The sequence below is a fragment of the Plecotus auritus genome (genome assembly GCF_963455305.1).
Source record: "Plecotus auritus genome assembly, chromosome: X".
NCBI classification, from domain to species: Eukaryota; Metazoa; Chordata; class Mammalia; order Chiroptera; family Vespertilionidae; genus Plecotus; species Plecotus auritus.
In genome coordinates, this window is record NC_137784.1 from 131088273 (window position 1) to 131113978 (window position 25706).

Here is a 25706-nt window from a genome sequence, read left to right on the forward strand (position 1 = left end):
AATTTTGTTGCCCTGTTAAGGGGAAATGTGAGAGAAAGTAGTAGCCAAGGCTGTTCCAAAATTTTCAGGGTTTGGCAACTTGGTGGATGGTGTGGGCCCCAAACCATGACAGGAACTAGCTAAGGGCCTATGGCAAGGTTGTGAGGGTGTTGTGCAAATGGCATTTGAGCTATGTTGAATGTGAACTGCCTGTAGGGAATCCAGGTAACAATGTCCAATAGGCTATGAGTAAACAGGCCTGAAGTTGAGTGAAGATTAGATCTGGGGCTAGACAGTGAATGAGGTTACGTGGAAAATGAGATTACCTGGAGCAGCCAGGTAGAATGTCATTTCTCTGGCATTTTGTTTATTCTACTGGTCTCTCTTCCTCCTGTTCTCTTGGGAAGGAGTGGCTTATTTGGTTGTCAAGTTGGGGATTTCAGGGACCAAGCTTGGCCCCGAATTCTCCCTGTCTTTGGAAGCAGATGACTTTAGATGTACAGCCCAGAAGGTGCCCCTTGAATTCTCTGCTTTTCTCCACAAGTATCTGGGGCAGTGGTCTTGCCAGGCCCTTGGCTGGATGAGTAAGCCTGTGGTTCAGGAATGCAAGGGGAGTCATCCTTTTTGGCTCTACATGTAAAGCCATTTGCTTCACCAGCTGACGTTTATCTCCATTTTCTGCTTTTCTTTTGTCTCAAAAAGAAAAAAAAGGGGGGAATAATAATTATTGGCGTTCTAAAACTCTAATCGAATATATAAAAAGAAGAAAGGTGAAAAAACCACAAGAGAGAAACAAAGGCAGATGGATCAAAATTCTTGAAAATAATATTGAACGGTCTTCTAGAGGAAGAGGAGCTGAGGAAAAAGACAATTTTGGATAAATGGAAGAAACTAGAAAGAGTATAGTCATGAAAACCAAGCAGGGCTGAGCTAGCTTTCCTGTGTGCTGTGGACCTTCAGATAGGCCCATCAGGTTTAGCAACATAGAATTTATAGCTGCCTTGAGGAGGACATGTTGGGAGAGTAAAAGGTTATGGTTGGATTATGGTCGATTGAGGAGGGATTGATTGGTCAGTGAGGAGATGGGGTGCAGTTGGTACAGGTGTACAACTCTCTCTAAAATGTTGGTCATGGTCTGGCCAGTGTGGTTCAGTGATTAAGCATTGACCTGTGAACCAAGAGGTCACTGGTTCAATTCCCGGTCAGGGCACATGCCCAGGTTGTGGGCTCAGTCCCTAGTGTGGGGTGTGCAGGAGGCAGCTGATCAATGATTCTCATCATTGATGTTTCTATCTCTCTCTCCCTCTCCCTTCCTCTCTGAAATCAATACAAATATATTTTAAAACGTATTTTAAAAATAAAAATACAATATTGGCCATGAAGTGATGGATGTAGAAAAGGTGAGCAGATGAACAGCTATAGAATGAAGCTTATGTGCCCAGGGGAGGAAATACCTGCCAGATGAGGTGAGTTTGCAGTTCAAAGAGAGATGAGCAAACTTGAAGGTGAAGGGTCACTGAGGTCAGGGTGTGGCAGGTTCTAGAGCCTTGAGCAGGAAACAGAGGGCTGTGTCTCTGAGACAGGAGGGAAGATTGAGTGCGGATGTAGGTCGGAAGGCAGGGGAAGGAATGAGCAGAGTAATGTGAGCAACTTGATTTGTTCTGTGAATTAATGAACCACACATTCCACAATTAAACCAAATTTTACTTAGTTACTAGCTCCTGCCAAGCCATATACTGCACTAGGGATACAGACAAAAAAGACTTGGTCACTGCCCTTTAGGAGGTCAGTGGTAAGTGTTTACCTGTGGGTATGGATATGGTACTATGGCAGCATACTAGAAGGACAATGTGACTTAGCTGGTCTCACAGAATCAGAGAAGGCTTCACAGAGGTGATGGTAGATGTTCCTCTTGAAAACGTTTTCAAGGAGTTGAAGGGAAGGGTCCAGGAGTAGGAAGAATCTCCTATGAAAGAGGGAAGACAGGTAACAGTGTGACATGTTTGGGGAGTGCCCTGTGGTTTGATATGGCTGCAGTTTATGATGAGAAAGCAGTGGAGGAGGTGATGTTAGCTGGATAGTGTGCAGACAAGAGTTAACCTAGGAAGCCTCAGACTGCTCTCCTTAGAAAGGCCTGCTTGCAAGGTGACCCATTGGCTGACCTCTGGGAACTTGAAAAGGTAGACAGTTCTTTACACGCATATGAACCTTTTCCTAAACGATAGGAGACTGGGCTAATGACGTAGATCGCCTGTACAAACAATGTGCTTTATGGTGAATCTCTGATTGCCTTCTGGGAGTTGGGAATTTGGGTAGGTGCCAGGCAGAAAGTGCCTATGTGACCAGCCCTTAATAAAAACCTTCGGCTGTGACTAACAACACTGGATTTTCATTTTGCTAATTATGTTTGGTATCCTTTTGCAGTAGTGCATCTTAGTCTTGAGGACAACTATATGCTGAGTTCTAGAGTCCTCCTAGAGAATCATAGACCGTGGGAGTAGTCTTAGGGAAACCGACACAGCATATCAGTCTAATAAACGACAAAGACCATATGATCACAGACAGATGGGCAAGGTCATATCCTTATGCCATAACAAGGACTCAGACTTTCTCCAGAGGACAAAGAGGAGCCAGTAAGTTGTCTTTTTAAATTGTAAAATACATGTAGCAAAATTCACCATCTTAACCATTTTAAGTGTACAGTTCAGTGGCATTAAAATTTAATTTAGGAAAGACTCAGCATTATTTGGGGGGCTGTGTGACTGGACAATGCATTCCATGAAATTTATAGAATATTAAATAAACCTATTATTTTTAACACCTCTCGTTACAAGGCAAAAGAACAAATAAACCCTTTGGGTACTCTGGGAAATCCCACTGTCAGTTTTAGATGTAAAAGATACCTCACACTTAGTATAGGGAATGAAAAATGTCAAAAGTTATCAGGAGGTCTGGAAATTTGATTAAATAAGATTATGGGATAGTGAGAAATAATAATTATCTATTGAATCAAAGTGACAAAAATTTTCAAGTAAACATGACTTTAAAGATTCTTATTTCCTTTAAAATTAAAAGGCCTTTTAAAAATAATTGAAAACATGGTGTAGTCAGTATACAGAATAGGGCATTTGTTTGGCAAGACATAAAAACTTTGCCTTTTAGACAGATTACTCAGAAGTAAATAAAGGTCTTTTGTTAAGAGCAGACCAGCAATCCAAGAAAGTTTTGGAGAGAAAGCCAGATTTTAGTTATGCATCAGTATAAGATTTGATACTAGAGCTCTTTTGTGTAAATCTTGTAGTCTTATTAAATTTTAGTTCCTTTTGACTATGACAATTAAAATTTCTTTTCTGTGAACCTTTTGAAATTATAAAAATATCCATTTATATTTTGTCTTACATAGTTTTTGGAACCACTAGTTATTTTAGTTTAGGACAAAACTATTCTCTTTTTCCTTAACAAAAACATATTTGCTTTTCTTGCATACAGAGTTGTTCCTCTTTGCCATTATTACTTTTAGCAGTCTCATTTCTACATATTGATTATAATATTTAACAATTAGTTACTTCTGTTTTATAGAAAAAAAAACAAGGAGAGAGGTCATTTTGAACTGTTATATATAACATTTCTTAGCAGACTAGTAAAGCTTATGAATATCCCATAAAATTTATAGTTACATACATTTTATAGTATAGTTTTCAGCATGGACAAATGAACACATTTATTAATAGATCTAAATACAACATCTCTGTGCTTCAAAAAATAAGCAAAAAGTATGTAAGCTTAAAAATAGGGTTAGTGTCAGTATTTTATGTTACTTAAAAATGATTTAGGTATTTGATGAATATTAATTCATTTAATTTAGCATATGCCTAGGGTTTTAAATTACCAAAAAGATCTTGAAAACTGTCTTAAAAGTGATGTATTATAAAACATAATTACTGTTTAAATAAAGTTTTCAAAATAATGAGTTTGGTTAAAAGCAAATTTATATTTTTGTAATCTTAAACATCTAGTAGATGTAATACTAGCTTATTCAAACAGTAAACCTGTTTTATGTTTAGGAAGAATATACTCAAGTAGAATAAAAAATATATGCTTGTGTTAGCTATAACATTTATAACTCACAAGACATAGCTGTTTTTTTTAATTAAACTAACAATATTAAACTCGTCTTGTTTGGCAGAGATTTACCTAACCTTTGAACTTTAAGTTTTTAAACATTTGGAATAGTTTTTATAAGAATGCTTTATTTTTTCATTCCAAGTATTTAGAAATTGTTTCTGTAATTTATGGGAGTTTTAGGACTATTTAATTTATATAAGTGCTTATTTATCTCTAAGTCATTTGGAATAAAGCATAAGGGATTTTCTTAAGCTAATTTGGTAATAATATCTAGAGTCAAGAAAATATTACACATGTATAACATACATATGTACAGAAACACACAGATAAAAAGGAATAGAGATCTTATGGCTTTAATTCTAAATTTTCCAGCCAGGAGTCAGGTATAAACACAGAAATACAAAATGCACTGGTTTATATAAGCGTTGGTTCTTGTCTTTGTCTGTTTATATTTTTATCATAATTGTGTTTCTGGGAGATGGTACAAGTTGAGGTTACCTGCTCAATATGAATAGTAAAGTTTCCTTCTAGTATTTGTAGAGGAGGCTTTTAAGATTTTTTTTCCCCCCCTGAAATGTAATCTTATGGAGACTGTACCAGGCGTCCTCAAACTACAGCCCGTGGGCCACATGCGGCCCCCGAGGACATTTATCTGGCCTGCCGGGTGCCGCTGCCTGTCCTGCTTAGCAGCCAACTCATCCTGGGCCCGCAGTGCACATAGGAATTTGTTCATAGTTTTTTCTTTAAACTATAGTCCGGCCCTCCAACGGCCTGAGGGACAGTGAACTGGCCCCCTGTTTAAAAAGTTTGAGGACCCCTGCTTTGTGGTGAGAGACCAAGGATAAAGCAAATATAAGTTGGGGTGTCTCCAAAGCTCATTTACCTGGATAAAATATCCAGATCCTTTCCAATTAGATTTTTCAGCCTCAGATGGTTGATTTTGGGGTCCCTGAAATCATGGGGAACCTCCAATGGAGGCAGGGGCCTTAAAGGGTAGCATATTGGTGTAGACACATGGGGGTAAGGAGCACAGATAGTTTGGGATATTGAGAAGCAATGGTAGTTTGGTGGAAGGTTGACAGGGAGAAGAGAATGAGGAAGTGGCAAAAAGTGCAGAAAACCCTTTCAAGAAGTTTGGCTGTTGGAAGAGAAAAGAAGCAGCTGAGAGGGAAGGGCGGGGGGGGGGTGATGAGCTTGAGAAAGGCAGTTTTGTGTGTTTTGAACCGGATGCTTAAGTGATGAGCCCTCGCTCCTGCTTCCACCCCACCTTTAATCCTCAGATTAGAGTTGAGAAGTATACAGGCTGGTACGTGATCAGATTGAGCCACGGGGAGCAGGTTGAAATTCCGTTGTGACTGCCATTTATGAGCGGCAACAGGATCCTCACCCCAGCTTTTTCGTCTGCCAAAAGAGGGAAGAAAATGCTATTGCCCCGTAATAATAGCAGTGACTGTTTACCAATAAAGAAGACAAGGAAGTAGTGGCTTCGAAAACAAAGCAGCCACAATATCTGTGCGCCTGCCTGCGCAAGCGCCATCCTCCTAAGTGCTTAGCTTCCTGGCCGGTGAGTGCGCGCCTGTGCGCTCTGCCATTTCTTGCAGCCCTGAGCTGGGACCATGGTGCCCGCCAGGAAATGCGACCTTCAATAAAGAAAATGGCTGCCCTGAGCCACATCGTCTTTGGCAAGGCTTATTCTGCGGCTTTGCCCACCCAGGCCACCAGATGGCGATCGAGGATCACGAATGGGCTTGGCAGTCTTTCTCAGGTGCCTGGGAGCCTTTTAACTTATATGGCTCTTCCCCCTATTGCGGGGTCACCCTCTTTAGCGTGAGTGACAGCTCTGTTCCCTATCCGTATCCCCATCCAGCCCGCCAGGGAAGCCTGGGGATAAGCTCCTTCCCGGAGAGCTAGAGGAGGAGGGAGCTTGCAGGGCCTGGCTGCATACACCTGTCTGAGCACCTGAGCCTGGGAATAAAATATGGCTTGGGACCTTTTAAGTAAGACAGATGGACTGGAACAGGGAAGGCTTAGAGAAAGGGAGATTACAGTGGGAGGAGGGGTAAAGGAATACCACTGTTCCTAACTAGGAGAAGACTTTGTCTTTTAAAACCTCATTAAAGTCAGTTGCTAGGTGTTCTTGGGGATGCTGCCTTTGTCAGTGGGAAGGGAGTAGCAGTGCTGGGGTCCTCCTAGGAGGAGACAGACTGCTTTCTGATATGGGGGCAGTTTTGGGCTCCTTTCTGCTCCATCCTCCAGGAGGGGAGCTGCTGTGCTCACAGGAAGTGACATCAGCTTGCAGTGGGTGAGCAAGGACTAGTCCCACAACACTCGCTCCTCAGCTCATTCTTCCTCAGCTCCTTGGCTGGTTTTGAGGAGAAGAATGTGGTCACCGAGCTGGGAGAGACCTGGCAGGAGAAGCCCGGAGCCCCGAGAGGTGGCCAGGGAGACCCGGCTGCACCTACCCAGCAACCTGAAGACCCCAACACTCCAGAGCGTCAGAGCAGCCCCAGAAGACTCCAGCAGCTCATGGAATTGGAGAGCCAGGCCAGCAGGTAAGAACTATACTGTGCTGGGCTCCTGCTCCTATTGCCAGGGTTTTGCCAAGTTCCACACCCCGGAACAAACCCTGTCACACTGAGCAGGCCAGTTACCTTTTGCAGGTTGACTGCTTAGGAGCCAGTGGGAAGCTGACCGGCAAAGAGCATCCGAGGGGCCGGTCTACATGGGCTTCCTTTTGAAGCCATGGCATCAAATCTGGTAGACCAAGCCTGGCACACAGAACCATATTATCTGGCAGCCATTTGTGCCATGAATACCTGGGTTGGAAAAGGCATATGGGTTGCCTTTGCCATTCATGGAGACGAAAGTTCTCAGAGGAAGGTGTGCTCTGGTGTGGATGGGACTCCCTGCCAGAGATAACGGAAGTTCGGTGAAGTCTTCCACTGCCACCACCACCAGTATGGCCTTGAATGACAGCATTTGGATGCTCCCTTTGCTCCCTAGAGATTTTTTCCAATAGTGGCCATGAGTAGGGAATAGCCTCATGTGAGCCAGCTATACTGGCCATATACACATTGAACAAGATGTACAGGACCCTGCCTGCCTGCCCTCAGGGAGCACACAGCATACTGTTACTGGACAGAGGACCTGGCCTTCAGCAGGTCTGTCCATGGCCAGCTTGACTTTGTGCGGGAAAAATTTCACAACACGAGTCCAGGCATTGTTTATTAACGCTGGGGCCAGTGAAACAAGGAAGAGCTTAGCATGGAAGAAGCAACAGGAGAGCTTAGCTCTCTGAGAAGTCAGAGAAAAGGGGTCCTTAGGAATAGATTCAGGGGGCTAGCCAGGAACAAGCTGCTGCTGCCCATTGCTCCCCTGGTTGCAAGTCTCCTGGGGACCCTTAGAGTTTAGGAAAGTCACGACTGTGGGGGAAGAAGAGGGGGAAGAAGATTGAAAAGTGAATGGCACGGGCTGCTCCCCAGAGGGAGAGCATGTGCCGGCTTCTTTGTATTGAGGCTTTTATCTTTCTCTGGCTCTGTATTTATCCCCTATGTCTTTCCAGGTTCCCATGGGGCTTTTCCTCTCAGCCAGTCTACCTCCTTCAGTTTTGATGGTGCATTCCTGTGTCATAGGGTGATATAGGAGTATGCACAGAGTGACTGGGCACATTGAGGCCTTGGGTGAGAGGGCAGGTACGCCAGAAGGGCTTCCTGAAAGAGAAGGTGGTGTTAAGTGCAAAGGTACGAGAGAGGTCATTCAGTATGGCTAGAGCTTCAGGTACACATGACATCATTTGGGATGATGTGGCTGGGGAGCCAGGCAAGTACTAGATCATGATTGTTTTTTCCCCTCCCCACTCTTAAACTAGTTGAGGTCTTGGGCACTGGATTCTCTGGCAAGGGAGTGATGCCCCAGAGCCTATGCCAGGCGGAGGCAAACCACATCCAGAGCATGATCTGGAGCTGCATGTTGGAGAGAAACCAAAATCAGTCCAGGGCAGTGTGCACCCATAGAGCTGGCCTGAGGCTGCTGGAGAATGGGCAGATGTGATACGGATGGCACATATGGGGCAGTGGTGTCAGTGGTGGTGCCAAACAGGATGCCCTGACTTGCAACAGACAGCTACAGCAGCTTTAGTATCAGAATGGTGACCTGAGAGCATGCAGAGTGAGAGTAAGTAAGAGCCTGGCCAGAGAAAGGCCTTGTGAACTGGCTAGGAGGTCAGATTCCAGGCCAAGAGCTGTGTGTTGCAGCTGAAAGATGGCGACTCAGAAAAACCATTCTACCTGTCAGTTCCCTGCCTCTGCTCGTGGGCAGTGCCTTCCAGAATTAACTGCATCCAAGTCTCTTCCTTGGTGATGCTTAAACTCATGTGTCTCTCTCCCTCAGCCTTGTGTTCACTGGAAAGTTCACTGGAGGGTATGGGGAGGGGAAGCTGATCCTAGGAAGGGGCTTTCCAATCCAATGAGTGGGTGAATTGAGTGTCAAGTCTCTAGTACCCCCATGATGTGACCTAACCAAGTAAGCCACAGGCCAAGGCACTTGGCTACAGTAGAATTTTGTGTGGGTACTGGAAGATTGGGGTCTTGCCTCTGATTCACAGTGTGACCTGGGTCACCTTGCCTGGATTTTCTCATCTGTGAAGTTAGTGATACCACGTATTGACCTCAGGAGTCTGGAAGAGCAAAAGCTCAGTGATTTGCAAGGGTTATTTTAAAAACATCCAATTTTTTCAAAAAAACTTGAGGTAGTAGTCAGGGGACTGGGGTTCAAAAACTCTGTTTGAGCCTGTATGATATCAGCTCTCAGTATGGACACACTCATCTTTCCTCTATTTCTTTCAGGATGAGAAACCCCTCGAGCTGTATGGTCACTGTTACAGTCACTGCTGCCGCCGAGCAGCCTCATGTTTACATCCCAGCCTCCCCTAGTGAATTGGACTCCAGCTCAACCAGGTAAGAAGGGACAACCTGGGACATGTTCTCTGGGCTGTTTCCTCCATGGAGCTAAAGGACTGGACTTTTATCCTATGTCACTTCTCTCACATTAGCTCTAGTGCCTCCCCCAACTCCTAGTGACCATTGGTTAAGGGGCCTCTGCTGACATCAGACACAGAAATGGGACTACATTGGAAACCATGGTGAGCCCAGCATGAGGCAGACCTTGTTTCTAGCCAACATGAGGTGACTTCTGGGCCTCTGGAGCTCCGTGAGTGACAAGAGAGAGGTTAGATTGCTGATGTCGATTCACAGAGAGTGGAGAGGACCAAGTCTAGGATTGTGGTTTGGAGACTCTCCTGGTCCCAGTAGAAGAGGATGAAAGTGCAGTCAGAGAGGAGAGATGGGCGGGCCACTGCACTGAAGTCTGCAGGGAGGGGCGTAGGGGGTGGGTGGGCTCTGGTAGTATTGAGATCTGTATGAAGTAGGACAACATACCACCACTGGCTGCAGGGATCTTCTTTCTAGGGCTCTCACATCCACACACAGAAAGCCGAACCCATGGGCTTTGATTTCAGTCTGAGTTCCCAGTAGGCTCAGCAGTCCAACAGCTTCCACTTGCCACTTTCCTTGCCCAGTGGCAGCTGGGGCACACCTGCACCTCTGCCCCCAGGCCTTCCCATTATCCTTCGCTTTCTTCAAACCAGCTGGAAGTCCTCCTAGCCCTGAACCCCTTCTTGGGGTTAGGCCTAGTCCCCTGCAATCTTTCAGTATACCTCTTTCTTTTATTTTTTTCTTAAATTTTAAATTGATTTTTAGAGAGAGAGAGACATTGATTTGTTGTTCCACTTATTTATGCATTCATTGGTTGACTCTTGTATGTGCCTTGACTGGAGATTGAACCCATAACCTTGGTGTATTGGGACAATGCTCTAGCCAACTGAGCTACCTAGCGAGAGCCCAGTATACCTCTTTCTGTTCTGCTGTGCTCCTTCTACAGCAAAGGGATTCTCTTTGTGAAGGAGTACATGAATGCTAGTGAGGTATCTTCCGGGAAGCTGGTGTCTTCACGTTACAGCAGGTAAGAGCAAGTCCCTGAATCTTTCATGCCATGGCCTTCTCCTGCGGGGCCCTGTGTCGTCCTCATTCCTGCATCCCCAGTACCTCATCCAGGACTTGGCCCAGAGTAACTTCTGTGTAATCATGTATTGAGTGGATAAATGATGTAATTGCCTATGGACATGATTTATGCATTTCCAGCTGTTCTTCCTACCTCAGTGCCTTTGTGTTCCCCCTTTATCATTAATTCATCTTACACCCCACTTTCAGTGCCATCCTTTTCTGCCTGTCTTTGTTTCTTGGTAGGCTACAAGTTTTCTTTTGTGAAATACTGAGAGTATCACTCTTTACAGAAGTGGTGGGGCCTTTACAAGACAATGTAGTGAATTTCATCTTGCTCCAGAACATAGGGATTCTCTCTTCAGTTTCCACAATCTTTCCAGCATGCCAAGTTGCCTCATTTGAACACACATTTGACTGTAGGTCCTGATATGTGTGTAACTTTGTACTCATCATCTCTTCATCTTCTTGTTTCCTGAAGCCATGTGAGGGTTTCCCCTGTGCCACATCAATGAAAACAACCTACACTGAGACAGCATCCCCCCGCCTGGGAATTTTTTTTATGACCCACCATCTCACTGCTAGGGTGAGGATTTTAGAAACAGAGAAGCATCCTGGTCTTATTTGAGGATTGGGCCTCTAGGGATTCTGAACCAGTTGTCACTGGTGCTATGAAATGATGACCATAGGCATGGGGGTCATGTTCAAGCCCCACCTCAACCCCCAGTGGCTAAATTATTTTGGACAAGATACTCAACTTTCTGAGCCTCAGTTTCTTTATCCGCAACTCCTTAGGGTGGTTTTTCTCACCAGCTTTATTGAGATATAACTTACATATCATAAATTTCACTTTTTAAAATGCACAGTCCAGTGGTGTTTTAGTACATTTACAATGTTGTGCAACCATTAGCACTATCCAGTTCCCCATGAACATTTTCATTACCCCAGAAGGAAATCCTGTACCCGTTAGCAACTCTCCACACCACCAGCCACACAGCCCCTAGCCACCACTGATCTATTTTCTATCTCTATAGCTTTTTTCAGAGAGGCTTTGAGTTTAGAAATAATGTATGTAAAACCTCAAGCACCCCCAAGGGAGCTGCCCTGGCCACCTAGCATCTGCCTCTATGAGTGTCATTTGACTGAACTTTGTCCCTTCTTTTGGTTTTTCTTCTCCCAGTCCCACCACTCTGTTAAATTTATTTCTTACACTCTGACAATCAAATTAATTTTAAAATTAAATTTAACATCCAGTCAAAATGGTAGGTCTTACGACAAGCCAGTGGACTTCTTGATTGGATAGTGAGAATTATCCGGTCCATTATGTTTTCCCCTTTTGCCTCAGGAGGCTCTGAGATAAGCTTAATTCTCAGAAGAAATTAGAGCCTGGGCTGAAACTCTAGCTCACCCCTTCCTTTGGGTGTGACTTTAGGCAGGTCATTTACCCTCTGAGACAGTTTTCCTGACTACCTCAGGGGGTCATTATATGGCTCCTGTGAGAATGGCAGCTACACTAAGCATCCCGCAGGGCTTGTAGTTAGTAGTCCTTCCCTGGCAATGGTTTTATCTTTTAACCATTAGTTTGTATTATAAGAAGTCTTGTTATTGAAAAATGATGATGAAAAAGGGAAAAAAATCTCACTTTCTGTAACCCAAGCACAGGTGTATGTCGGAATGTTTTCTTTGTTCCCATCTGTAGTGTCTAATTTCTGCTGTGAGTGGGCTCATGGTGACTGTCACATTACAACTCACTCACATATGTGGGGAGAAAAGCCCTGCTCTTTTCCCACTGGTCAGTGAAATGGGGGGCCCTCATGGCATACACAGCCTCAAGAATCAGAGCCATGCTTCACCATGGCACCGTGGTCGGCAAACTGCGGCTCGCGAGCCACATGCGGCTCTTTGGCCCCTTGAGTGTGGCTCTTCCACAAAATACCACGGCCTGGGCGAGCCTATTTTGAAGAAGTGGCGTTAGAAGAAGTTTAAGTTTAAAAAATTTGGCTCTCAAAAGAAATTTCAATTGTTGTACTGTTGATATTTGGCTCTGTTGACTAATAAGTTTGCCGACCACTGCCATGGGCAGATCCTCTTTGCCCCCCATACAAGGGCTTCTCTCCAAGAGAACTATGCCTCCTTGGCACCAAGTTTAAAGCTTCTTGTGACATTTTGCATAACAGATGATAGCTGGCCATGCAGAGTCACGTCTCAACTATGTTAATGAGAAAAGCATCCCCACTCATGACTGTGGTAGTTACCTGGCTCTCATTTTCTCCTGTCCTCTTCCCCTACCACACACTGCAGCATCAGCAATACTGAGGACTCCTTCAACATGGAAAAGAAACCCACATATGACAGCACACCATACTCTGAGAGGTGAGTCTGCTGTCTTACCAGGGAGCTCGCAGGTCTACAGAGAAGAAACAGTTGAGGGAGATGTCTACACTAAGTCTGCTTGCTTTTGTCTCCTGTTTTACTGCTTCTGATCCACTTTCAGATCTTTCACATCACTGTGCATCCCCTATAGGGATGTCACACTAGTGTCAACTAAAGCCTTCAACCCAGCTAAGACTGGAAGGTGGACACAAAGGGCTTCTGAGAAAGGACATGGTGGTGTCTGAAAGCCCAAGGGGCTCCTGTCAAGCAGGAGAGGCCCTTGAGATTAGAACCTAATTGATCACCTCATGAACTTACAAATCTGACTAGAAGGAAAAGAACTATAAAAGAGAGTGGTGAGTGGGAAATGAAGAAACGTGGGTTGCTCTCATCAAGAATCCAGAAAAGAGTCAGAAAGAACCATTCATTTGAAATGAATGAAGGTGCAGAGAGCATCTCATTCAGCAGTTTCAAAAGCTGTCACTAGATGACAGCAGTCTTGGAATGGTCTTAATGAAAAAATAGTACTGTTTTTCTTTTTTTAATTTTTTTATTGATTTTGGAGAGAGAGGAAAACATCGATGAGAGAGAGAAATATTGATTGGTTGCCTTCCATACACACCCTGACTGGGGATTGAACCCACAACCTAGGAATGTGTCCTGGCCGGGAATCAAACCTGCAACCTTTAGGTGTGTGGGACAAAACTTAACCAGTTGAACCACCTTGCCAGAGCAAGAAGTCTTGTTTTTCAATTCTTGGCATGGGGGAGCAAGGAATCTAAGAGATGCAGTTTACTCAGGTCACAGTGAAGAAAACAGGTCTGGAAAGAATAAATAATGTGTTGTAAGTCACACAGTAAGTATTACAGGGGTCCAATAGTCTATGGTCTGAGAGGCAGGGCTCAGCGGTCCCGGGCATGAACAGAAGTGCCATCAAGACAGGTGGCCTGGTAGGGCATAAAGCAAGCATGTCAAACTCAAAGGCTAAAACAGGCCAAATAAACAAGGTTTAAGTTTATGTGGGCCACACAAAAAAAAGCTTCAATTTTCGTAGAAACGTAGATTTATTTCGATAGAGACATGATGAATATTAAGGGCTGAAATAAATGAGTCATCAATAACCTAATATAATAGAACATTTTAATAAAAATTAATATTTTTTCTTGAACATAAACTTACCAGACACTGAATAACTCTATAAATTAATAAGCATAACACAAATAAACCTATTTTTCTTGTTCTCCAAAAGCGAAATATTTCCTGTTGTGCACACCAAACAAGTCAGTACAAGACTAATGAGGTGGCAATGGGCTGCTAAAATATTCGCTGCTAGTATTAATGGAGAGAAATGGTGCACCTGCGCGTAAGGCGCATAAGGGAAATGAATGCAATACGATTATAATCATCAGTCATTAGCGAACGTTGTAGTTCGTTATTAATAATTATGTATAACAGGATATTGTAAAAATCAAGTTATGGGATTTTTATTAAAATGTTTCTTACATGCCGTTATATTGGCTGGGCTGCAAAAATATTCATTGTGGGCTGCATGCAGCCTGCAGGCCGCGAGTTTGACATGCTTGGCATACAGGTACATGTCTCCTGTAGAAGAAGACATGGGTCTTCCTGTTCTAGAGGGGAGCAGTTAAGCTAGGCAAGGGTCAGGGAGAGGAAATCTGACTGGAATAAGAATCACATCGGGGTGTCTACACATTTGATAGTGAGTATGAAGATGCATGACCACTTTCTGGAAATTATGTGAGGATCCACAGTGGCCTAGGCTGGCCCAGGGCTGTGTGGCCAATTGCACACCACAGAAAAAGTTGGCAGGCTGAGAACACTGGCAGCAAACCTAGGCCTGGCTATATCAAACTAGAGGGTGTAACTGTATCACATTAGTAGTCTGCATGCCAGACTGACCACGAGGTTCTTGTTTTTCATCTCACAGAACAACCGGAGGAATCTGTACCTATTGCAACCGAGAGATCAGAGACTGTCCAAAGATTACCCTTGAACACCTTGGCATCTGCTGCCATGACTATTGCTTTAAGGTAAGGAAGAGGGTGTAGCTGCTGAGAGCATTGTCTAGAGCAGTGGTTCTCAACCTTTCTAATGCTGTGACCCTTTAATACAGTTCTTCATGTTGTGGTGACCCCCAACCATAAAATTATTTTTGTTGCTACTTCATAACTGTAATTTTGCTACTATTAATGAATCGTAATGTAAATATCTATGGTCTTAGGCTCTACAGCAGTGACCCCGCTAGCAGGGTCACCTAAGACCAGACGTCCTCAAACTACGGCCCGCGGGCCACATGCGGCCTGCCGAGGACATTTATCCGGCCCGCCGGGTGCCGCTGCCTGTCCTGCTTAGCAGCCGACTCGTCCCGGGCCCGCAGTGCGCATAGGAATTTGTCCATAGTTTTTTTTTTTAAATTATAGTCCGGCCCTCCAACAGTCTGAGGGACAGTGAACTGGTCCCCTGTTTAAAAAGTTTGAGGACCCCTGCCTAAGACCATCGGAAAACACAGATATTTACATTACAATTCATAACAGTAGCAAAATTAGTTATGAAGTAGCCACAAAAATAATTTTATGGTTGGGGGTCACCAGAACATGAGGAACTGTATTAAAGGGTCGCGGCATTAGAAAGGTTGAGAACCACTGATCTAGAGTTAGGGAGTGTTAAGGGTTCAGAAGGCTTAATCTCAGTATGATTGCACTCCATCGACTTTGCAGAACTGGGAGCTGAATGAGCTTCCAAGTCCAAGGGAGTGAATAAGTGTTGGGGACCGAAGCCTGACTAGAGTGAGCTAATGAGAGAACAGGACATGACATGTGGAAATGGAAAAAGTGAGTCTGGAAGACTCTCTTGTGTGGTTGGTTTTGTAGGGGAGCAGTGCAAGAAGACAGCAGATCTTTGCAATAAGAAGAGGACAAGGGAGATAATTTGAGGGCCAATTGTGTTCTGTGGACTCCAAGTAGGATTACATTTTTCAACATATTGTTACATGTGGTTTGACAAAGAACATTTAATTTCCTGATTCCTGGACTTATGTGAAAATTCCTAGAAGATGCTGTCAACTTTTGGTTATATACTTAATTGCAGACCACTCCTGTTAAATAGCAAAATTCCAGGAGCCTGAGAAATAAGTAGCTCTCAATGCATTTAGTCTCACAGCGCTAGTGTTAGGGGAAGGCTCAGCCAGAGTAGGTGGGAGTCCCCAGAAAGGCTTTGTGAGGGAGGTGGGTCTGGAGTCTGGAGTGAAGGGGTCCACAGAGGTATTTTCCAGGTGACTGAACATAAGCAAAGGCAGCTGCCTCCTGGCCGATGGCACAGAGGGAATAGGAAGAGGAAAGGAAGAGGACCACAGGCGAGGGAGGAGGTGTGAGGAAGTAGACATGGAGGAGCAGTGATTTTAAACTTGACTGACTGGCGCTCACATAAGAGCTGGGGAAGTTGGAGGTGTGGCAAAATGGTGAGGCCTGATATTTTGGGGGATTCTGGGAAGGTAGGTCAGGTACCATGAGCACAGGGTGGAAAGGGAGTTATTTTTCTAGGATCACAGAGCTGCTCAGAACCAAGGGTTAGCAATCCTGGTTCCGACATCAGAACCAACATTATCCCACTACATTCTGCTGCCTCTCAGGAAAGGTCACCCCATTGCTCAAGCTCATTTGTATATACTAGTCTGTTAGTATCCTTAATTGTAGGTTTTTCTTACCTTTATCAGGTTGATATAACATTTTAAAATACAAGCTGCTATTGTTACATTTAGAAAAAAAGGGAGGACATTCAGGGCTGAAGCATCATAATAACTCTTCAGTGTCCCTGTTCTTCACAGTGTGAAGCACATTGCAAGCCAGATTGTTGATTTTTTCTGTGTTCCTGGAGGTGACCCCCACAATGATCAGCACCATCAGTTGGCTAAGTTGAGGTTCAAGTGTTGGTCCACGGTAACTAAAATGACAGAAACAGTAATAATACATTGAGTCCTCACTTAATGTTGTCAATAGGTTCTGCGACTTTAAGCATATAACGTTAAATTCTTAAACCAATTTTAATGTATAACCAAACCAAGCCCGGCTGTTGTGGCTCAGTGGTTGAGCATTGGCCTGTAGGCCAGGAGGTCACAGTTCAATTCCTGGTCGGCCTGGATTGCGGGCTCGATCCCCAGTGGGTGGACGATCGATGATTCTCTCTCATCATTGATGTTTTTGTCTTTCTCTCCCTCTCCCTTCCTCTCTGAAATCATTGAAAATATTGAGAAATTTAAAAAAAACCACACACACAATTCTACCATAGGCTGATCACTAGAAGTAAGAATTAAGTTCCTACGGCAACTCATCAATGTTAAAACAAAACCATGTTATTTGAGGTCCTGCTTAGTGGATTTAGGGCTCAATCCCAGGCCTAGTTCTAAAATCAGGGCTCCTACCCACTATGTAATCATCCTGCTTGCTAGTTTTTGTGGGGTTTTGTTTTGTTGTTTCATTTCTAGTTTGGTTTTATATCTGTTTTCTGCCATTTTTCAATTGTTTGCTTCAAAGTCCAGGGTGTGCCTTCTGCTCAGTGTCTGCCTGCCTACCTTGGTCAGGTGCTCCCTCCCCACTGCACTCATTTATGTTGCTTCACTTGTATGCTGACCTCTGGCTTGCTTTCTCTTTCAGTGTGGGATTTGCAATAAACCGATGGGTGAGCTCCTGGATCAGATCTTCATTCACCGTGACACCATCCACTGTGGGAAATGCTATGATAAGCTCTTCTAGGTATGTGTTGGCACCCCAGAGGCCAAGCAGCCAGGGTTATTAGAGGGAAGAAATGTGCCCTGATCTCTCTCTGAGTCTCAACCCAGGGCACTGCTATCTCTCTTCACCTGTATGTTCAGGAGGCCCCAAGTCCTCTGTACCTATGCCCTATGGTACTTTGAAGTCTTACGTGGAAAGACCCTCCCCAGGAACACTTCCAATTTGCAGGGGTTATAGTCTCTTCCTCTCAAGGAGCACCTTCGATGCAGCACCTCAGTTGAGCCCTCTAGCTGCCCTGGGAGGCCAGCCAGGCATATGTTGTTAGCCTTGTTGCAGGAACAAGGAAATGAAGACCTAGGAAGAAAAAAGGCCTGGGGAAACACCTCGCTGGTGTATGGCAACATCAGGATCTCAACTCCGGACTTCAGATTCAGGTTCAGGGCTGTCTGCTATAGGCCCTTGGGCCGCTTCACCATTGCTTGTGTAGCATAAAATCAGAACTCAATAGCCAAGGGGTTCAGTAAAACACGATACAGCTGGGGGCAGCAGTAAGTAAAGGCCAGGATAAGTAGGCATCTGTGGGAGGGGATGGTGCCATCTTGGAGCTGGCCTTACCAGGAAGGGCTGCTTGGACAGTCTCTCAGCCACATTGTCTAACACTGCCTGCAGATAGATTTGCACGCTAAAAGCCAGCAGAATCCACCCGTGTCTGAGCCGCATGAGACCCAGTGTCATAGGACACTGCCTTTCCAGATCCTGGCGGCCCTTCATCTTCAGCACCTCCTCAGCTAGAAGCGCAGACCAGAATATCTCCCTTGAAGGCACTGGAAATGGGTTGCACCCAGGTGTTCCACCAGCTACAAGCCCGTTTGCCGTCTCTCCAGAAGGCACATAGGCCTGCACTGTTACTTGTGATACCTGAAGCAGTCACCCACCCCAGAAGCCTCTGACTGGTCATTAGATGGGATGTGTATTTCTAATCTCATGGCTGCTGCTATTTTTTTTTTTTTAGCTCCCGAAGCTGATGACTCCTGGACAAGTTTGGCTGTCCTCAGTTGTCCCAAGTAGCTGGCTCTTCTTCCCTCACCATTTGATTTCTTCATGCTTTTGCCCTTCTCAAGTTGAATTTGCTTACATCTAGTAGCATATGTTAATGATGCTATGATAATTACTTGTGTGTGTAGCTTTTTATAGGTCAGAAAGTGCTTCACATCCATGATTTTATATCAGGTGTAAGCAAAGAGGATTGAACAAGAATTCCATCTTTGCTTCCCTAAGGCAGGTCGGCTTCCTGATGAGTTTAGGTGGCCTGGTATGATAGGCAGAGGCAGGAGCATTGGGTTTGGTGTGTACTGACTTGGGACAGAGAGCAAATCACATTTTGGTTCGCATCTCTGAGTGTACCTTTGGGACTTTAGAATACAAGGAGACCGCTGATGCTTCTGAGGGACCAGGTTAAAGACTGATGACGATCCCTGGTGGGTAAATCGCAGGCATTGAATGCTAGAGATTGGCATAGGCCAATGTTTAGCTTGTCTATTTGCCATATATACATGTTTAAACTTTCCATATACTTTTAAAAGTAGCTAGTTGCTTTTGATTGAAGTATATAGCAGTTTTTAATTATCTTCTTCTACCCACCTTTCACTATATAGTTGAGGTTATTTTTCCTGCAGGCATGTATTAGAAAGTTTACATAATTTTGTTTAAATTCTATAGGATGTGATTCTTAGGAGGCTACAGACCAAAGGAACATCTATGGCTGAACATTGATAGCTGATTAATACCTTTGCCCTCAATTCCCAGTCCCTAAACTTGACACAGAAATCTTCTAAAGTAGGTTTTAGAGTGTATACACTCCAGCAGGATTAAGAAGGGAGAAAGGCAACTAACATTTCTTCAGGCCTTACTACAGTCCAGACATCACAAAGTAATGGCATCAATCCCCATACTGATTCTGTGCAGAGGGCATTCTTGTCCCCAGTTTACAGATGAGGGTATTGAGGCTCAGAAAATTGGTCATTGAATTATGCAGAACCATTGCTGTCTCTCTCCAGTACAGTAACCACAACAGCCAGCATTAATTTAGTGTTGAGTATGTGCCAAGCACTGTGCAGAGTTTACTTAATCCTGCCAGGTAACACAACCCCCCAGACCTCCCCTGAGGCATGTTCTAACAAAGAGGGGAAGGTGAGAAGTTGCACTGCTCCTCTGGGCATCCTGAGTCCCACCCTGCCCCCATGAAGTACCAAACTGCCCCTCTCCTTCTCCTCTTTCTATGAAAACACCTCTGGACTGAGATGCTCTCATCCGGGAAGAGATTTGCTCAGAGACCTTCCCAAAGAGGAATTTGTCAACCCAGGGAAAACTCCAGTGGGCTAGCCAATCTGAGCACAGGGCCTTCAGTGACCTATTTTCTGGTCCAGACTCTGTCCCATGCTAGTGGAAACCCATTGGCTGGCTGGACAGATGCAGTGCAGTGATGCTCCACTCAGGTTCAATTGTGCTCCTCTGCCTTTGGGACCAGCATCACTGTATAAGCTCCTGGAGAGGAGGAACAACGTCACAGTGTTTCTAATGAAAAATGAGGGCCTGTTCTCTTGATTTAATTAGAAAATGTCTCCCATCTCTCTCCAGTTTCTGAGCCCTATGCACGTTGGCTGGTGGACTTGTTCTTCCTGCCAAATGATTAGAGTGGAACAATCCAGTTATTTGCATAGATGTGCATCAGATTTGCTCTGAAGGGAATAAGTGGCATGATTACCAACACTAAATGTAAGCTGGTCTTTCTGAAGTCTAGCCTGCAGCATGGGACTTGGCACATGGTAGGCACTGACACATAGATGCTAAGTGAATGAGTGAAAGGGAAAGAAAGGTCACTCCTTTGGGTGGGAGGTGCCATCTCTGAGTCTTGGTACAGGCCCAGCTGATGGAGTGCAGAATAAAGAGGTCCAAGATAGGCTGGTTTCCCCACCTTCAAGATACACTCTGCCTTTAAGGGAGTTTTAAAACCAATATGCAAGATATTGACAGAAAGCTTGCAAGACCAATATTGATTTCAGTCCAAAACAACCTCTTTCAATTCTAAAAAGGCATGGACTTCTACAGACTCGAAGAGGGGTGGTTGCATTACACTTTTGCTTCTTTTTAATTGCCTAATGTTTTTAATCACTTGCTTAACCCACATTAATGTACACACTTATAATAAATGTTAAGATATTACATTGTCAATATTAAGGCTTCCTTTTTTAAGTGTAATAACTTGGTGTATTTGGCTGTGTGATTTATTTTCTCCTGTTACCTAAAGCCATTTTCTCTACAAAAGCTGGTAAATACTTTTAAAAGCATCCAAATCTAAAGAGGAAAAAAATAGCAAGATCTTGAAACTATGCATGCACAAAAAGTGAGAATTCTTGACTTGTCAGATCTTAATGAAGAATATGTTATCCTTGGGGGCCATCCTCCCCTTCATTACAATTGCAGACAAATGGCCACCTAGTCCTTAATGCATACTTGCAATGACCAGGAGCACAGTCTCTGTAAGCCCATTCTGTCTGTGGACAGGACCAGTTTTAGAAAATACATTCTTCAGTTGAGTTCTGTTTCCTTTAACTATCACCCTCTGGTAATCTATAATCCCTTTCTATGTGCCAGCCTCTAAAATAGATGAAGATGCTTATTAAGTTCTCCTTTTAACTCTTCTCCCATTTGAACACCCCTGGTCCCATCAACTCTTTTTTGGCAGTAATTATGAATATGCATCTTTAAACCTTCCTCAGAGGTGTCCTCCCACATACATTGAACCCATCCTTCCAGCTGTGTACCAATGAGCAAGCAAGTTTCATCTTGCCCTAACTGGTTTGGCTCAGTGGATAGAGCGTCGGCCTGCGGACTCAAGGGTGCCAGGTTCGATTCCGGCCGAGGGCATGTACCTTGGTTGCGGGCACATACCCAGTAGGGAGTGTGCAGGAGGCAGCTGATCGATGTTTCTAACTCTCTATCCCTCTCCCTCTCTGTAAAAAATCAATAAAATATATTTTTTTAAAAAAAGAAAGTTTCATCTTACTCATTAATGCCAGTGCCCCTGGCTATCAGAATCCTGTTGAATCAGACCGACCGGCATGGCTCGGTGGTTGAGTGTCGACCTCTGAACCAGGAGGTCACGGTTTGATTACTGATCAGGGCACATGCTCTGGTAGTGGGCTCATCCCAAGTCGGGGGTGTACAGGGGGCAGCCTATCAATGATTCTTATCATTGATGTTTCTATCTCTCTCTCCCTCTCCTTTCCTCTCTGAAATATTATATATATATATATATATGAATATATACATACTAGAGGCCTGGTGCACAAAATTCATGCATGGGTAGGGTCCCTAGGCCTGGCCTGCGATCAGGGCCTCCCAGGGCATTCCTTCACCCTGATGCTGGCTGCTGGCCAGGGCCTGCCTTCACTCTGCACTGCCCCCTGGTGGTCAGCGCACATAATAGCAAGCAGTCGAATCCCTGAGGGGACAATTTGCATATTAACCTTTTATTATATAGGATATATATATATATATATATATATATATATATATATATATATATATCCTGTTGAATCATCATTCTGTTTATCAAGTGATCCAAGCTTCTGAGTTTTATATCCAAAAATACAATTTGCATGCCATCTATGTCTTGATGCAGCCCAAGCACCAAAAAAGGGGGATTATCCTGGCCAGCATGGCTCAGTTGTTGTGCATCAACCTATGAACCAAGAGATCACTAGTTTGATTCCAGGTTAGGGCATATGCCCAGGTTGCAGGCTCCATCCCACATGCAGGAGGAAGCCAACCAATGATTCTCATCACTGACATTTCTATTTCTCTCTCCCTCTACCTTTCTCTCTGAAATCAATAAAAAAAATTCTAAAGGATGATTAAGAAAGTCCAAAGATAGAAACATGACAGAGAAATTCCTTCACCAATGAGCAGGGACCTTGGGACTCCGTGTTCAATAGCTACTGAACTAGTGCCCCTATAGCTACTTTCTCACCCCAACCTCAGTCAACTTCTAGGCTACGTGAGTACAATTGGAAAAGGAAGAAGAGGTTTTACTACTTCAAAAGACAAGAACTACAACTGTAGCTCCTAACCAGATATTTCCAGGACTTGGTGGCAGTATGTCCACCCCCCCCCAAAAAAAAAACCAAACAAACAACAAAACACACACCTAAAACCTAAAAAAATAATAGTGTAGTGTTAGTTACTTTAAATTATCAGGTCATATCTGGTTCTATGAGCATCTTTCTCAAATATGACATTTCAGTCAGAGCCTTGGTTATGTTTCCAATTACATCCTGTTAGAAGGAGGGCAGGCTCTTATTGAACCCAGGCAAATAATTGTATAACCATGAAAATAAAAAGATAACAAAGAAGGAACTTTTACCATTTGCAACAGCATGGATGGACCTGGAGAGCATTATGCTAAGCGAAATAAGCCAGTCGGAGAAAGATAAATATCACATGATCTCACTCATATGTGGGATATAATGAACAACATAAACTGAAGAACAAAAACAGATCTAGAGACAATGAAACACTGAACAGACCATCCAACCTCAGAAAGAAGGCAAGGGACGGGGAGTAAGAGATCAAACCAAAGGACTTGTATGCATGCATATTAGTACAACCAATGGACACGGCCACTGGGGCAGTGGGGGCTTGTCCTGGGGGGACAGGGGGAGGTGTCAATCAGGGAAAAATGAGACATATGTAATACTTTAAACAATAAAAAAAGAAAGTAATAAAAATAAAAATAAAAATAAATTACAAATTCTGGAGGGATTGGTCAGAAAAAAAAATGTTTTATTCCTGTTTATAAAAGTAACTGAGGCCCGATGCATGAAATTCATGCAAGGGCCTTGGCCCATGCCGCCGCCCACTGCCCCCACAGCCGGAGGCCTCTGCCACCTGTACCTAGGCTCCCGCCCACTGCGGCTTTGTCCAGAAGGAAGGACATCCGGAAGGATGTCTGGTCTAATTAGCATATTATGCTTTTATTATTATAGACTAGAGGCCTGGTGCACAAAATTCGTGCATGGGGGGGTTGGGGGGGGGTCCCTCAGCCTGGCCTGCAACAACACCAGCATCCCACGCCCCAGCCTCTGGCCAGAGGCCCCTCCCTTCCTCCACGTGGCTGGGGCATGGGACGCTGGGCTCGCATCACCCCCAGAGACCCCTCCCTCCCTCTGTGTAGCCGGAGCATGGGACGCTGGGCTCACATCGCCAGGGTGACACTGCCAGCGTCCCGCCCTGGCCACTATGGGCACTGCCATCTTTGTGACAGAGTGACAGCTAATTTGCATATTACCCTTTTATTAGATAGGATAATCTACTAAATTGTTATGAGTTATGGATAGCTTAAGAGAAATGAGGAAGGAGTTCATTATATCCAGAAAATAGCACATTAAACATCAGCAATATTCCAAGCAAAACCCATAATCATCCTTCATGAGTTGATTCAATCCTATGTGATTAATTCTTGTTCTGCTCAGTCTTGGACTAGCAGTCTCATGAAGCCATCAGCTTCTTCACTAGAATTCTGGAAATTCTGAGTCCAGTGGTAGGATCTCAAAACTATGTAGCAATGTCATCAGAAGCCAGTGCCCCCAGATCACCTGCCATAGTCCTTTTCCCTGGGGGTCTGAGGCAGTGCCTTTTTCTTAAAGATGAAGCATTCTAGCCTGCAGCTGATTACAAGCACTTTCAGAAAAGCCTCAGTGTGAAATACAAAACTATCTGTGCATACAAAAGACTTACAAAAACCATGCAGTTAACAAAGAAATTTGGTTGTTTCTTTGGCATGCAGCATTTTCAAAGATAACCAGAATTATGGCTGATAATGCTATACTGTTGTTTAATATCAGGCTAAGCAGAACCAGGACATGTGTGGACAGTGAAGGCATTGACCAATCTCTAGGAAAGAAACTTCATACAATCTCTGAAATATTTATATTAATAATATTTTGCCCACACAAATTTAACTTAAGGAAGGTTAGGTATCTCTTCTGATTGATTGGCAAAGCCTCCCAACTCGATATCCTATATAATAAAAGCCTAATATGCAAATTGCACTCTCGGGCAGTTGTTGGACCAGGAGTTCGACCAGGAGACCAGGAGTTTGACAGCTCACTATGATGTGCACTGACCACCAAGGGGCGGCATGGAACATGGCGGGTGTCGGCAATGTGGCACTGGCAGTGAGCAGCAGTGGAGGTGCTGCCAGCCCCAATGGGCCCCAACAAGAGCGGACAGCAGTGGGATAGTGGATCAGGTGAGCGGGTGGCACCAGGCCAAGGTGGGTGCCTGATTGCCCTGCAGACAGCAACCAGCGGTGGTGGTCGGGGACAGGGCCACCGCCCAGGTTCCAGGTACTGAGGGAGCCAGGCAGGGGGCCCGGCCCAGACTGATAGCCCCGCAGATGGTGACCAGTGGCGGTGGCAGGGGGCGGGGCCACCGCCCGGCTCCCAGGTGCTGAGGGAGCCAGGTGGGGGCCCAGCCCAAATCAATTGCCCTTTCAGGTGGGATGGTGGAACAGGTGAGGGGGTAGTGCCAGGCCAAGGCAGGGTGTCAGGCGGGGTTGTGGCCTGCAAGGCTGGGGCCCGATCTCTGTAGGCCACTCTGAGGGACCCCACCCATGCACAAATTCGTGCACTGGGCCTCTAGTATCAAATAAGCCTAATTCTTTCTAACACCTCTGTTTTTACAAGGTAAAATGGCACTTGTGATTTTCCAGAGTCTGTCAAAAAAGATTGAGATCAAGAATATATCACTGAGGAGGAGAAACCAAGATGGCGGCATAGGTAAACACCTAAACTGCTGCCTCGCACAACAATTTCAAAACTACAACTAAAAGACAGAATGGACACCATCCAGAGCCACAGGAAAGCTGGCTGAGTGAAAATTCTACAACTAGAAGGAAAGAGGAAAGCTCACAGAGAATTGGAGGTACGGCAAAGGGGCTTTGTGCGCCCAGAGAGGAAGGGCGGCTGAGAGCCTGGCTGACTTTCTCTGGCGGAAGGGGGAAGGAAGCTTCCAACCGCACTGAACCCCAGTTCTGACAGCACTGAACCCCAGTTCCGGGCGAACCCCTGGGGACCCACGCTCTTACGGGGGGAGTCTGGACTCTCGGGCGGAGACTCGGGAGCCGGGGAAGGTGGAGGACTGAAAGTGCCCGCGCGCGTGCGCCAGTGCGCACAAAGGCTGCGGAAGTTGCCACAGGCTTTCCCTAGTGGAAGGGAGTCAGAGGATTCTGACTGCACTGAGCCCCAGTTCTGACTGCAGTGAACCCCAGTTCCAGGCGAGCCCCTGGGGACCCACGCTCTTGTGGGGGAGTCTGGACTCTCGGGCGGAGACTCGGGAGCCGGGGAAGGCGGAGGACTGAAAG

The 25706-nt window shown here is 44.9% G+C and overlaps 1 protein-coding gene across 1 annotated transcript in view; it reads left to right on the top strand.

Annotated features, from left to right (window-relative positions):
- Window positions 1–21031, top strand: part of ZNF185 (zinc finger protein 185 with LIM domain) — a gene marked incomplete at its 5' end in the record, with an annotated part of 55546 nt that extends 34515 nt beyond the window's left edge. Inside the window, 7 exons of the mRNA XM_080652492.1 lie at window positions 6459–6656; window positions 8949–9059; window positions 10042–10122; window positions 12462–12533; window positions 14482–14584; window positions 17204–17302; window positions 18294–21031. Coding sequence (XP_080508618.1) covers window positions 6459–6656; window positions 8949–9059; window positions 10042–10122; window positions 12462–12533; window positions 14482–14584; window positions 17204–17302 — 664 coding nt within the window. The 3' untranslated portion in view covers window positions 18294–21031. The remainder of the gene's footprint in view (window positions 1–6458; window positions 6657–8948; window positions 9060–10041; window positions 10123–12461; window positions 12534–14481; window positions 14585–17203; window positions 17303–18293) is intronic.
- Between the last annotated feature and the right edge of the window lie 4675 nt (window positions 21032–25706).